Source organism: Dermacentor silvarum, chromosome 7 (genome assembly GCF_013339745.2).
Source record: "Dermacentor silvarum isolate Dsil-2018 chromosome 7, BIME_Dsil_1.4, whole genome shotgun sequence".
Classification (NCBI taxonomy): domain Eukaryota; kingdom Metazoa; phylum Arthropoda; class Arachnida; order Ixodida; family Ixodidae; genus Dermacentor; species Dermacentor silvarum.
This window is the reverse complement of record NC_051160.1, coordinates 139,970,807-139,985,223: the sequence shown is the minus strand read 5'-3', so window position 1 is coordinate 139,985,223 and position 14,417 is coordinate 139,970,807. Positions and strand designations below refer to the sequence as shown.

General features: G+C 45.3%; 1 protein-coding gene across 6 annotated transcripts in view; it reads right to left on the bottom strand.

Moving 5' to 3' along the window:
- Positions 1-14,417, bottom strand: part of LOC119458485 (cytosol aminopeptidase-like) — a 210,912-nt gene that overhangs the window by 89,682 nt on the left and 106,813 nt on the right. Inside the window, exon 1 of one of the 6 annotated variants that reach the window (XM_037720326.2) lies at positions 331-634. The exons of the other annotated variants lie outside the window; for them this stretch is intronic. Coding sequence (XP_037576254.1) covers positions 331-441 — 111 coding nt within the window. The 5' untranslated portion in view covers positions 442-634. Of the gene's footprint in view, positions 1-330; positions 635-14,417 lie in introns of those variants that run through there. 6 annotated transcript variants of the gene reach the window in all.

The window sequence follows — 14,417 nt, the reverse complement described above, 5'->3', positions numbered from 1 at the left end:
GCTAGGCTTATTTTAATAGACCTTTGCACGATGACCTGCGGCCTAACACCCATACAAAGCGTGAATTTATGCACAATCCAACGAGCGGCGATCGGTTGACCTCTAGCACGCAATATCACCGCGGGTCAAAGGGCTGCCCTATGCTGTGTGGCTTTGAACACCTGCTTGCAAATTTTTTTCACTTTTCGTGTAGCGAATGCATGTCTCGCGTAATGCAGGGAAAGCGACAATGCTATGTTCCGCGATTCCCACATGTGACGGCATGGCTTCGCTTGCGAAGCGCCGGAAAGACGATCAACCAACTTTTGCAAGAATTTGCAGAATTCCCACCTTAGCGGCCATGGCCAGACTTCTTCGATGTGCAGACACGACCGACGAGAGGACGTTGTGTGAGTTCGACTTCGAACAAGCTACAGAGAAGGAACGTAGAAGCAGGAGCATTTATCAGCGACTACACTGTATCTCTCACACCGATGTGCTGACAAATGACAATGCGTGCACGGTGGCCTGCCGTTCGTCTAGATAGGGAATCGGTTGTGCCGGGCTCTCTGTACCGATCGTGAGAAAAACACACACATGCAAACGCAGAGCAGCGGCACACATGCGATCACACCAATCACACCACACCCGGCAAACGCACCGGCAAGCCGGAACCGGAATGTACGGCTGCATGGCTGCTAGTACGGCCGTTCTTTAGATTTTTCTACTTTCGGTTTTTGTTTCACTTCTGTACATTAGCTAAACGCTCAGGTTACAGATTGTGTGGAGCTGGTTTGCAGCTTGAACGAGCGAAAAACTGTATCTGTATTTCTGGAGCGGTTGCACTCCAACCAGTATTGTACCAATACAAAAGTCAATTTGAACGGCACCATTTGTAACCGGGCCCCATTTAAGCTAAAATATCTAAACTACACAAAGACCAGTGAGACATCTCAGCATACCAGTTCAAAATGTTTGCTTGGGGTATATTATCAACAGCGACACAGGCAAAGCACGTGTGTGCTTTTATCTTAGAACGTCTGAGGATTCGTTTCAAGTGAACAGACAATGACACCATGCCTGCATGAAAACGTTGACGACAGAGGCGTACCAACTATTTCTCGAGGGGGGGGGGGGGGGGGGGGGGCAAACCGCAGATCTGACTCTCTCTCTCTCTCCACATATATATATATATATATATATATATATATATATATATATATATATTCCATTACTATTATAATGAGTGAAAAAGCCTGGAAATGCATCTGGCAGGACCTATTTCTCAATAACAGGGACAATAACAGGGACGATGCAGGGACAAATGGCATTGAGTGCCCAGAGGTCCCTGATCCAACACAGTAGCAGCAGCGCAGCTCACAAAAAAAAAAAAAGCACATTTGTTGCAATCAATTTTACTAATTAAAGAATTTTACTTGGTGTTTAAGTCTACAGCATAAATGTATCGCTAGTTAAGGTAATAGTACTGTCGAGGTTATACAGAACGACGTACAATCAACATAAATTACTCTCAATACTAAAAAGAAAAAGACAGCAGAGGTGTGCGAACTTGGTGAATTACAACACGATTTTTAGTGAAGCTGTTTTTTTTTTTTTTCGAACAGTTGCACTAAATGTTTCACTTTCCTGTAATTACATCGCATACTTTGAAAAGTTACGCGTATATTAGTGTTCCGTTTTAAACCTTGTCTCCGTGCAATGCTTTGAAGCATTTCTTGCTGGAAACTTTAAAAAAAACTGTAATTCATTAATACACATCTTACTTGGTCAGAAAATTTCATTATCCCCAGATATAAACAAGATGCATTGTTTAGCTCACCGAGGACACCGGAGAAGCAACCTATACGCATCCCGTATGGTGCACGGGAACAAATGGGAAAACAAGGGTTTAGTAATTATCTGCAACGCTTGCAATTAAACCAAGAAAGTGTCATTTTCGCAACGCACTGCGCTTAAAATTCTCCCTATATATTCATAGAATTTCTAGTCCATATCTCATGCAATTGTTTTAGGAGTCGGGGAAAGCGGTGGTATGGCACCCTGGAACACTTCAATATGTAACTTTCTGCAAAGGCTTGCAATGAACCTACACAGAAAAAAACATTTATCGCTCGTCACTCGGGATATTGTTTCGTACTTCGAATAAATATTAACACCGTTTCCCGCATAGTTTACTGAGGATACCGGGATCAACAACTAAATGACGTGTGTAAACCATAAAAACTGGGGGAAAGCGAGTATTCAGTAGGGGTTTTTCGAGTACGTAAGCAACCACCGCAGTTTAAGTTTTCGGAACACGTCACAATAAGGTGGTCTTCATTTCTTCAAAATATAAAATATCTGCTGTTCTTGATCCTGCCGGGAAACAAGTAGTAGGGCAGCCCTTATTCAGAAACGGCCTGAAAATGAAATCGATAAAAGCAGAAGTGACACAGGCCTTTAGAAAAAATTCAGTTAAATGTTCAATTGGCACTGAAATGGCTCTGCACGTTCGACCGAGGTCACTTTCACGAACATATACCACCTTGCAGACCCTCACGCAATGTCCCGTTCTGGGACCTTTGAGGTATCATGAATAAATGAACTTGCATATAAAATCCTAATCCGTTCTAAACTAGAATATACCAGTGCTATCTATGACAACCACTAGTTTAATATGATTAATTCCCTTGAATCGGTTCAGAACCATGCTGCCAGGTTTATTCTCTCTGACTACTCCTATAATACAAGTGTCTCAGCCTTAAAATCCCGGTTGTCTCTTCCCTCGCTCACCTTCCGCCGCACAAGTGCTCGTCTTTTTTTATTTTTTTAGGTTCTTTCATTCGCGGCCCACAGGTAACCAAATCATCATTCCAGCGCATCGTTTCTCCCGCCATACGCATCCCAATGCTGTGTGTCTACCACGCGCACATTCCACCACGTACCAGCGTTCTTTTTTTCTGCAGACAGCCCGAGAATGGAATACCCTTCCTTCTGACATCGCCCTCATCACCGACATTTCCCATTTCAAAACTGATATTGAAGACCATCTTTCAAGTCACGCCACCTAACCTGTCCCGCCATTTTTCTACGTGCCCACCCTTCATGTAATGTCCCGTTCTGGGACCTTTGAGGTATCACGAATAAATAAATAAATAAATAAATAAATAAATAAATAAATAAATAAATAAATAAATAAATAAATAAATATACGATAAGTCGTGATTACACAAAGGAATTCGGCAGTTACACCTGTAAGTGATCTGATTAGATTTTTGATGGTGATAAGATATATTGTAACGACGAAGAAGTGCCGGTTAGTCAGGCACATCACCAGCGTTTTTATGCATGGGGCTTGTCCTGACTGCTTGCAGGGTTCTGACTGCTGCACTGAGTTCGACCTCTCAATCCTGTCAATAAACACCTTGACAATATATCTATACTGCAACGCTACGTAGACTATCTCTAGACGGAGATTCAATAGTTCCAGCATTTGATAATCCAACCATTTTATGTAGTAAGGCACACCCATAGTTGGGCGCGGCTGATTAAAATACTTTATCCGGACCTCTCCTCTCGCCCGAATGTGAAATATATCAAGCCGATTGTTTTTTTTTATTGCGATAGCAATTATATGGACACTCAAAAGCAGATTTCTGCCGTCGGCGTCGCCGTCGCCGTCGCCGTCGCCGTCGCCGTCGCTGTCGCCGTCGCCGTCGCCGTGAGGTTCCGTATGACGTCATTTGGAGAAGAAATCGTCGCCGCGCGCCGAACGCTCTATGTGCGAGTGAAAGGGCGCGAGGGGCGCGTCTTTCACGGGGAGTGAACGCACGGCGGAGAACAAACGCGCGTTCTGCGCCGTGCTCGCTTAAGGGCTGCAGAAGTAGGCGTCTCTGTTCTCCTTCACAATCACCATGTATGTAGAGCAAACGCGCCTTCTTCCAACGAGCGAAAGGCCGTGGGGGAGGGGGAGGGAAGGGAGGCGACGTTTAGCTGCGGCATGCAGTGCCTATTTATATCAGAGGCTCCGGCAACAGTCACCAACGCCGCACGCATTTTGAGCGAACGCGGGCAAAACGCCGATGGCGTCGACAACAGTTCTGCGTGTTGTTGCTACCAAAGCCGCTCACCTTACTTCGTATGACATTGCTGTGTTGCTATCGCATTCATTGCTTCGCCCTTAGGGCGAAACTGTGACATTTTTAAAGTATGGTTAGGCGGTAATTTGTAACGGCGGGAACTGTCCAGCGCCAGGACTTCTGTGCAATGCAAGCGTGTACGTATGGCGAATCTCGCGCGTCGCCCGCTACAACGCGTCACTAGGAGGCACAATACTCACTGCCCAAACCGGGGATACGTAGTAAAGAAAAGCATTATGAACGTGGTGACTATTAAGAAATAAAATTTAGCTTCAGCTGTAGTTTGTTGGACTTTCCAGTGTGTAGCCGAAAGTGTCCGCTTTCGAGGGGGGGGGGGGGGGGGGGGGGGCAAGTGCCCCCCCCCCCGGTAGATACGCCTATGGTTGACGAACACTACTTATTTTCTTTAAACTCTCGAACGCGCAATGTGGCAGTGAGTTCGGCTCGCAAAAGTGGCAAGGTTGTATTTTCTTTCATTTTCATTTCCTGTTTCCTTGAATAAATATATTCGGATTATATCATGTTATAGCCATACGCATGACTTAAAGCTTTGACAATTCAAGCACAATAACATGCAGAGAGTTCTATCTGGGGTGAGTTGGTACATATTCTTGAGAATTTAGACCAGTCGAAACACGAAGAGCAGAGAAGAGACGTGGCACACACAACAGGGGGAGGCGGGGTTTTTCAATAAACCACAGTTGTTAATCCAGTCGTTGTATGTGCCACGTCTCTTCTCTGTCCTATCGTCTTTTGACCGGTCTAAAATCTCAACAATAACATCGCAGTCTTCAGTGAATGTTTGACTCACTTAATTCAATTACTGAGCACATAATTTATAAGGGGCTTTCTCATGGCTCTTTCCTTTTTCCGGTCCGCTTCTTTTCGTACTACTGCACCATCTTCCTGACGCTGACGAAGAGCATGCTTTAACTCAATTCCGGGTAGCTTCTTTTCGGGTATGCGATGCGAAGACCCAAGCTTACGATGATAAGGATGCTCAACCATATCATGTATCCACAAAAAGAATCGGGAGGCAGAAGTGAGCCTAAGGAATTTGATTATCCTAAGAGTAAAAACAAGAAATCGAAAGGAAAAGACGCCGAAAAACAAGAATATATAGTAGTACTCGATTGAGCAGGGAGAACCCTTTCAGCCCTGATTTTTTTTAACGTGCAGAATTTTTTTTCATCGTTTGGTATAGATTTACTACTGAGAAAAACAAAAATATTTATTATATTCGGACTACCACATCAGTATAAGATATGACGTCATGTCCTATATGTAGAACACCAGGGCTTAGTGGTTGCAAAAAGCATTACGAAGTATTTTGAAGTTGCATAACGTCAGACGTATTTTCGTCATAGATGGCCAATTCTTCGTCTGCTGTACAGCAATTACTGCCCCCCAAGCCTGCAAAAGCAAACTATATCCCGCTCTTCATTATCATCGTCTTCTACCTCCAACACGCACTCAGACTTCCTTCATGATTGCACTTGCATTGCCTCCATCTACTTGTTAGTCACTTTATCGGATGTATTTTCGTCATAGATGGCCGAAATTGCGTCTATTGTATCACAGCTTCCCAAGCCTGCAAAAGCAAACTGTGTGTCGCCCACCGACGCCGCAACGCGGGGACGCAAGGTCGGCGCTCTCGGCCGGCGCCTTGGTGCCGGCTGCGAAAGACACGAAAATAAAGTTGGGCGGCGCGTGCTCGATGCGTAAGCGTGACACGTGCTTAATCCGTTCTAAAAGCCTCCTGCGCTGGTCCTCTTTTTCTGGCGCTCCACTGTGACCCCTCGGTTCCGGACATGTTGATGATGATGATGATCCTCTGTATAAATGGCACATACCCACCGTGGGGGATTGGCCAAGAATGGGCGGTTTGGAGAAAATTGATTTAAAAAATTACAAAAAGAAAGAAAGAACAAAGGAAGATTAATTCTGCTCGGTGTTCTAATTAATTATTATAACTGACTGTTTTAGGAAGGCAGTCGATTCGAATCAATGATAAAGTTTTGCATTGCAGTACAAACATTCTGGTGGCTGTACCCGAATGTGGAAGCTCCAAACGAAAGCAAGACGGGGGCGTTCATGCTGAGGCCAAGTTTGTTTAAAGGGTCCTCAAACACCCTTTCTCTTACTGAGGAGAATCGTCAGCAAGCAAGGAGAAAGTGATCAATAGTTTCTGGTTCATCGCACTGCATACACAAAGGAGATATCGCCAAACTAGCCCTGTGTGTTTTAGAAATTTAATGTCGGGATGCGGCAACGTAGCCTCGTTAGTGTAATCTCTAATTTTCGTGTTGGTCAGAAATTACGACTCCAAGGGAATAGTAGATGGTGGTAATCGTAGAATGCGAAGCCATGCTAGAATTATATATATCATTCATCATTGTTAATCTCCTAAACCTAGCTGCAGTGATATAGGCGGTTGGGGGAACGGCAGGTACTAAAGAACCACCCAGGGAAGCATTTGCCAATGAATCTGCACACTCATTCAAAGGCAAACCTTTGTGACCGGGCACCCAAATTAAGCGAAGCAAACGCAAATGAGAAGGAGCCAAAAGATATAACGCTTGCAAATTTTTTGAGTCACTACGCGTTTTGAGTCACTAAGCGATGAACATAGAGAGAGTGAGACGGTGATAATAGAAACTGATGAATGAGAGGGGTTCAATTTCCGCAATGCTAAAACCACAGCTAAGAATTCTGCTGTGTAGATAGGAGTAAAGTCTGGAAGTCTAATTGAATAGGACCAATCTAGCGAATGAGAAAAAATTCCTACACCTGACTTTTCGTTGTTCTGTGAGGCATCTGTAGCTATTATAGCGTTGGTCTGAATATGACACAAGTGATCTATCCAGCAAGACATTGAGAATCCGGGAAGATAAAAGTTTTGCATTATTTGGGTAACTGTTATCAAAAATAATTTCTAGAGAGACGCTAGTAGACTTTGCAGGAGTTTTCTCATAGAGTTTAACACTCAATGGCTCGAGTAGTGCCTGCGCAAAAACCACCTGTGGCGTATGAAAACGGGGCCAGTGGACATTTAAAAATAGAGTGAGCTGACTAATAAACAATGTCTGGTGTCTTCTGAAAGCTGATTCGTGCAGTCGCAGAAAGGTTTGGGCAGTTAGCAGTCTAAACCTATCCATTACCGACGGCACTCACGCTACCCGGTAAAGCACAGCCTTCGATATGAATTTGGGGAGGTCAAGGCAGAGGCGGAGGCATCCCGTTCTATTAAAACAAGGGGGCGATTTTTGTACGCCACACTTCCAGAGGAAAGAACACACCCAAATTGTAATACTGGCCTGATATACATGCTGTATATCATTGGTAGTGTATCTCTTCGCATGCATGCCTGACCTATTGTTGCTGAGCCGTCGTAATATTCCGACAGCACGGCTCCTTTTTAAGTATTATATATACTCAATATGCGGCAACCAATTGAGTTTACTGTCATAATTCACCCCAAGGTACTTGGTTTGTTCAACTTGGGGGAAGAATTTGTTCTCATAACAGAGAGTTAGATACAATGGACTCCTTAGCGGAAAGACCAGCACCGCACTCTTGTTAACGTTGAGAGATAGGCGAATTCCTTCCAGCCATTGTTCAAGTGTGTTGAGATAAGCTTGCAATGTTCTGCAAAGAGACGGAATGTCGTCTACAGAAGCAAAAAAAAAATGCAATATCATCTGCGTAAACATATGTGTTTACGTCAGCATGACAAGGTATAACACTTAGTAGTATATTGAAAAATAGGGGAGACAAAACGGCCGCTTGAGGTACACCCCGGGTCTGTGTAAACCTTCGAGAGACGATACCATTCCTAACACAGAAGAATTCTCTCCCCCTCAAGAACTCGGCTGTCCATCTTATAAAGTAATGTGGAAGATCTAGTGCATTCATTCTATCCAACAATATTGAATGCTCGACACTGTCATAAGCTTTGGCGACATCTAGCGTGCCCGTGGCGCCGTGCAAGATGAATTCGACTCTCTATGTCTGCGTGCGCACACCAGATGGACATGCCTGGTCTAAAACCAAATTGGAAAGGGCTCAGCAGCTCTCTGGTGTTCATAAACTTCATGATTCGGACATTTATTAATCTTTCGATTAGCTTAACAAGGTTCGACGTTAATGAAATAGGCCGAATGTTTTCCAGTGTGTGTATCCACTACCTTGATTTCTGAGTAATAATATTACTTTAGCGAGTTTCCATTGCAATGGTATCCGATCCTTCTCTATAGAATGAATAACCGGAGCCAATAAGGCATCAGGATACTCCTTATACAAAATTTTGATCATTGCGGCGGTAACCCCATCCGGACCTAGGGCAGCAGCGGGCAAACTTACCACTGAGGCCAATTCCGATAATGACACCTCTTCGAAATTGTCCACAGAGCCAAGCAATAAAGGCCGACAAGGGCGGCAAAATGAAAAGCGGCTCTCAAGCCCTTTGCCAATTTGTTCCAAGAACTCAGTAATTTCATTCGGTGTGAGAACAAGTGAGTGTGCATTAATTGATGGTTGAATCATCTGTGATCTCTGAAAGCGGAACAATGCCCCTTTGTTGCGTGTTTGGGACAAGAAATCAAATTTTCTGAGGTTATAGTCATATTTCGCCTTATAAACTGTACGTTTAAAGATGGTCGCTATGTATTTGGAATCATTCCAGTTTGTTGGACACTGGTTGTTTAGAAGCTTTTTTAAGACAGCTTTCCTCCGCCTAAATTCTGTAGTGCAGTCGTCATTCTACCATTTACTAGGGCTATTCTTTTTACTCGAACACATTACCAATTCAGATCGTTTTCTAGAATCCTCCAATACCGAGCATAAACTATGAGATTTTTGATTACAACTCATATGTCTCATTGAATTAAACGATGTTTACAAACAAGTCTTAAAACGAGTATATTTAAGAAAACTTCTCTTATGAAGATCCGGCGAGGTTAGCGGGCCTACCACTTCAAAAACAACAGGTAGGTGGTCGCTGTTTGTGGCGCTGTCAATCGTTGACCATCGTTATACAACAAAATTTGTTCCAGGGGTGTTATGCAGGATGAGCCGAGTTTGGCGAAACTCGGGATCTTGACGAGCTCTGGCGACGCCCCAAGATGAAAGAACTAATGGTAACAAGACAAAGTTTGTCCGTCGGCACACCTCCAGTTTCATTGGTTTATCTAGATTCACTCTGGGTGGCTATCATCTCTTTGGCATTAAAAAAAAATTAAATTATGGGGTTTTACGTGCCAAAACCACGATCTGATAATGAGGTACGCCGTAGTGGGGGACTCCGGAAATTTAGACCACCTGGGGTTCTTTAACGTGCACCTAAATCTAAGTACACGGGTGTTTTCCCAGGTGAAAATTTCCAACTGGGATCCAACTGGGATCAGCTGGGATGAACTGGTTCCAGCTGGAAACTAACTGGTCCCAGTTACACACCAATTGGTCCCAGTTGGAAAGCAACTGGGTAGCAACTGGTTCCAGTTGGGATCCAACTGGAACAATTTCCAGTTATACTGGGAGTGACTGGGCCCAGTTGGGATCCAACTGGAACTTTGACCAGTTGTACTGGAATCAACTGGTTCCAGTTGGATTCCAACTGGAACATTGACCAGTTGTACTGGTAGCAACTACCAGTACAACTACCAGTACAACAGTTTTGTATTAGTTGTATAAGTTTTGTATTAGACCAATTGACAGAAATTTCTATTAGTCGTACTGATTTACCTGTAAGACCAATGGCCCTGTGTATTGTACTTATTAGTCTTACACAATCAGTGTTGCATGTCTACTAGTTTCTCCATTAGACTAATGGGTTCTATTGGCCTTATGATGTTTGTTGCTGGTCTGATACAACATGTATTGCTGGATTCCGCAGCTCTTGTTTACTGGTGAAAGTTAATTGATAAAAAATTAGACTAGCGGACCGCTTGCTTGCATGGAGAGGCACGTGTTTCTAATTAATCACTGAATAATTAAAAATTCTGCTGTACAATTGTGCAGCAGATTGCGTACGTACGTTTGCATTAGTTTCAGCGCACTAAGCTAGAAATGGCCATCTCAGCGACATACACAAAAGCGACGTGCGCCTACATGGTCTTGTCAATTTTGCTTCACTGAGCCTCGTCGCGATGAGTAGTTGAGTTGAGTCGCTAATGTTTACAGTACAGCGAATACTTCCCCACAATAAAATAAAAGGAAAAACCGAACAACCAGTCGTAATCTGCAAGGCAGATCGCGGTGCCCCGTCAGCTTACGAACGACGGCGCAATAGCAGCACCCATATTTGTTTGCGGCTGACGTTTCGTCAGTGTCGTATTTTCTGTTGAAGTGCGCATAAAGTAAATGTTAAACTTTTACTCTAAATTGCTAACTTGTTACCGCATATAAAAGGCCGTAATATTTATTAACATCAAAGAGCAGTAGCGCAGAGAAGGGAACACGGCGGGCAGGAAAGACATAAAACTGCGACCGTAGTCAGCCGTAGTTGCGCACAGCACGTGTGCATTGGCGGCTGCCATGTCAAGGCGAGGCTAGCCACCGTAGCGAGGCGTCAAGCGAGGCGTGCGTGCATGTTTGTGACTGAACGATGTGTTTTTAAGGAACCCGTGGTGTTAGCGCCTGCGCAATCTCATTCATGCGGTAGTACATTTGGATAGTTTTTATCTGTGGCTGCTGTTGTAACTTCAAAACAACGCAAGGCAACTCTTTTACCACTGTCCTTCGCGGCTTTGTGGATCTATCAGCATGCATCGATGTGCAGCGTTTTCCCCGGCGCCGATTTACCATTTCGAGGTAATTATACTTCTTATTTATGATTCTAGGGCGGATCTGCCACATATTCTATGGGCATGCTCGAAGGCGGCTCCTTTCGAGGGCCGCAAAATTCAAAACCGGCAGCAGTGGGAGACCCTGCTGCTCAGCTCAGACCAGCAAGACCAGGTCTGGGCCGTCGAGTTAGCCGAGGCAGCCGCTGAGACCCAGGGGATCTCGGCCGTCTGCTAGGCGGAGGGAGGCTGCGTCCGCCCTCCTGGCACCATTAAAGTTGTATCTCTCTCTCTCTCTCTATAGTACAGTATGAAGTGTTTGCTTTTTTTTTTATCCTGATGGTGGACGTAAGTACTTCTTTCTGTACAGTGGCGTCGGGCCGATTGCTGTGTGCATCGCAGCAATGACATGCCTGTTTCCGACAACGCTGTGCAAGATTTCTGTCAAGAGTTCCTTATATCTGCCTACTGTTACGATGGAACACACATATCATGTTGATTTTGCGTGCTTTATAATTGTCCTGTCGTGTCATGTGGCGTAATTTTTTATTATGATAGACATTTTGAGCTAGCATATATCACACTGTCCTAAAATTAGTTTGGTAATTGTGGAGCCACATTATCCTAATGTGGAAGCAAATATTGCCAGGTTAAACGTTTAGTGGTTGAACTAGCACCCCTGTTTTTAACTGCTTCTATATGTGTATTTTTGTGCCCAGGTTTTTTTAACCACTTCCTCAAAAGGACGTCCTGTGGTTGAAGTCAACGAAAAGCTCTCAATCAAGATTGCAGGTGGCTACATCGAATGACACTTTGTAGACTGCATCAAATAAACATTTGATGATGATCCAAGCTTGTCTTTCTTGCACTGGAGCCAAAAAAATGGCCCCATCGGGTCACATTTTTACTGAACCCAGCTGCAGACCACTAGCAGACCGACCAGTCCCTACTGGGGCCAACAGGCAACTGGTCCCAACTGGGACCCACTAGCAACTGGTCCAACTGGGACCAACTTGCAACTGGTCCCCACTGGGAATTCTGCCATAAGCCACTTTAACTGGTCCCAGTTGTCACCAGTTGCAATATTTTCACTTGGGTTCGCATTTCGCCCCCATCGAAATGCGACCGCCGTGGCCGGGATTCGATCCCGCGACCTCGTGCTCAGCAGCCCAACACCATAGCCACTGAGCAACCACGGCGGGTGTCTCTTGGGGATTGCCATATGGGCGGTCGACAAACTGGGGCTCATGGTCGCACCTTCCTTCACTTGTCTGTCGTTCCACCGAGTGCATTATAGGCACAAGCATGTTATCAAATAAATGTATTTAGTGCGATAATATTGGTCACATTAATGTGGGCTCTAAGCATTTTAAGTTTACAAGATGTGCACTGAATGTGTATTAAACTAATTTGCCGTTTAATACGTTTCGCGTTATACCACGAGGGGACGCTCGCCGTCCTCTTTCTTCCTCTGGATTGGATTGGCGCGGCTCGCTACGTGCTTGCGCGAGTATTTCTGAGCACAGATCGGTGTGCGCTGGTTTTCGCACTACGCTTTCCAGAGATCGCTGGTTGATCCTTCTCTTTCCTCTGGATTGGTGCGGATCGCTACCTGCTTTCGCTCCCATTTCCGAGCACAGATGGGTGTGCGCCTGGTTTTCCCATTGGGCTTTCAACAGATCTCTCGTTGCATCTCGCTAAAGTAAGGCTGCGAGACGAATGAGCGTTTGCCTAGCGCAGTAGTGGTTTGCAACGCGCTTACCACGCGCTTACCACTTACTGACGAATGCCGGAAAGCACTCATACAAAGGTCAGAAAACTACGCTTTATTTTCTTTTACTTTGTGATGCACCTTCAGACGGGCTAGCCCCGAGCGATGGCTTCTAACAACCACAGGAGAGAGAGAAAAAAGGTAAAGGAAAGACAGGGTGGTTAACCAGACATTATCTCCGGTTGGCTACCCTGTACTGGGGGAGGGGTAGAGGGATTCGACAGGAGAGAGAGAAAAAAATAAGTATAAAAAAGGGGGAAAAAGGAAAAAGAAAATCACACACACACACAAAACAGAACTGTTTCTGTGGGCATAGTCACGCAGTCTGAGAAGGCGTTCTAGTGTTGCACAGTGTCAACGTCCCATCGTACGTCACACAGTGTAGAGTCACAATTTGTCACACAGTGTAGAGTCACACAGTGTAGAGTCATAATTTGTCACAGAGTCCGGTGTCTTTAAATAACGCAACAGTGCCTTCAAGGCGGCTCGCGCTGTTTTTCGTGTAGGCCAGTTTCCAAGGAAGTTGATTTGCGTTATTGGGCGTTTGTCCAGTATATCTATCGTGGCTGAGAGAGCTGCTCTCTGCGGGTTAAAACGAGGGCACTCACAAGGAAGGTGTGGGATTGTTTAGTTTCACTGGAAGAGTGTTGTAATCACAGTCGGTCAGATAGGCCGGTCGCTCGCAAGAAGCGCAGAAGCGCCTGCACAGCCTTCTTCTGTGACGTTAAGTCCAGTCTGTGGCGGAGAATTTTTTCTTCCGACAGAGGCCGGTCGTCCAATTGGTTGAACGCGTTGGTAAGAGAATGTCTTTGCGCACTGTACTGCGGGCAGGCGCACAAAATATGCACAATTTATTCTTCATTGCCGCAGTGGTCACAGGCTGCGCTGTCGTCCATTCCTATGCGGAACGCATAGCCGTTGGTAAACGCAACGCCCAACCATAACCTGCACAAAAGAGTTGCGTCTCCTCGGCGAAGCCTTGATGGTACTCGAAGGCTTAGGGTTGGGTCCAGAGAGTATAAGCGAGCATGCATGAAGTGCGATTCATTCCATTGTGATCTTGTGCGTTGGCGAGCAAGCACGCAGACCTTCCGTGCAGCGTCAGTCCTAGAAAGTGGTATGGATCGTTTGTGATCTTCTTTATGAGCTGTGCGGGCAGCTTGATCAGCCCGTTCATTGCCGATAATTCCACAGTGACTTGGAAGCCACTGAAAAGTTATTTCTTGCCCTATCTCAGTCAGATTGTGTATTGCCTCGGCAATCTCAAAGACCAGCTGCTCGTGTGGAACGCGGCGTAAAGGTGATAGTAGAGACTGCAGAGCCGCCTTTGAGTCGGAGAAAATTGTCCATTTGTGTGTCACTTGTTCACTAATGAATTGCAGTGCGGTACAAAGCGCTGCGAGCTCTGCTGCTGTCGATGTTGTGACGTGAGACGTCTTGAATTTAATAGTTGTGCCCATCGTTGGTATCACCACTGCCGCGGTAGAGCTGTTCGGCAGGACGGATCCGTCGGTGTATATATGGGCAGAGTCTTGGTACTTCTCGTACAACAGAAGTAAGGCGAGCTGTTTAAAGGCTGGTGATGACAGCTCTGCTTTTTTCTGGATGCCAGGTATTGTCAGGTTGATATTTGGCTGGGTAAGGCACCACGGAGGAATCGAAGGTCTTGCGGCAGGAGTGAAGCAAGTTGGTAATGATTCACCATGCGTGGCTATTGTTTGGCAGAAAGAGGTACGTGGTATGTCC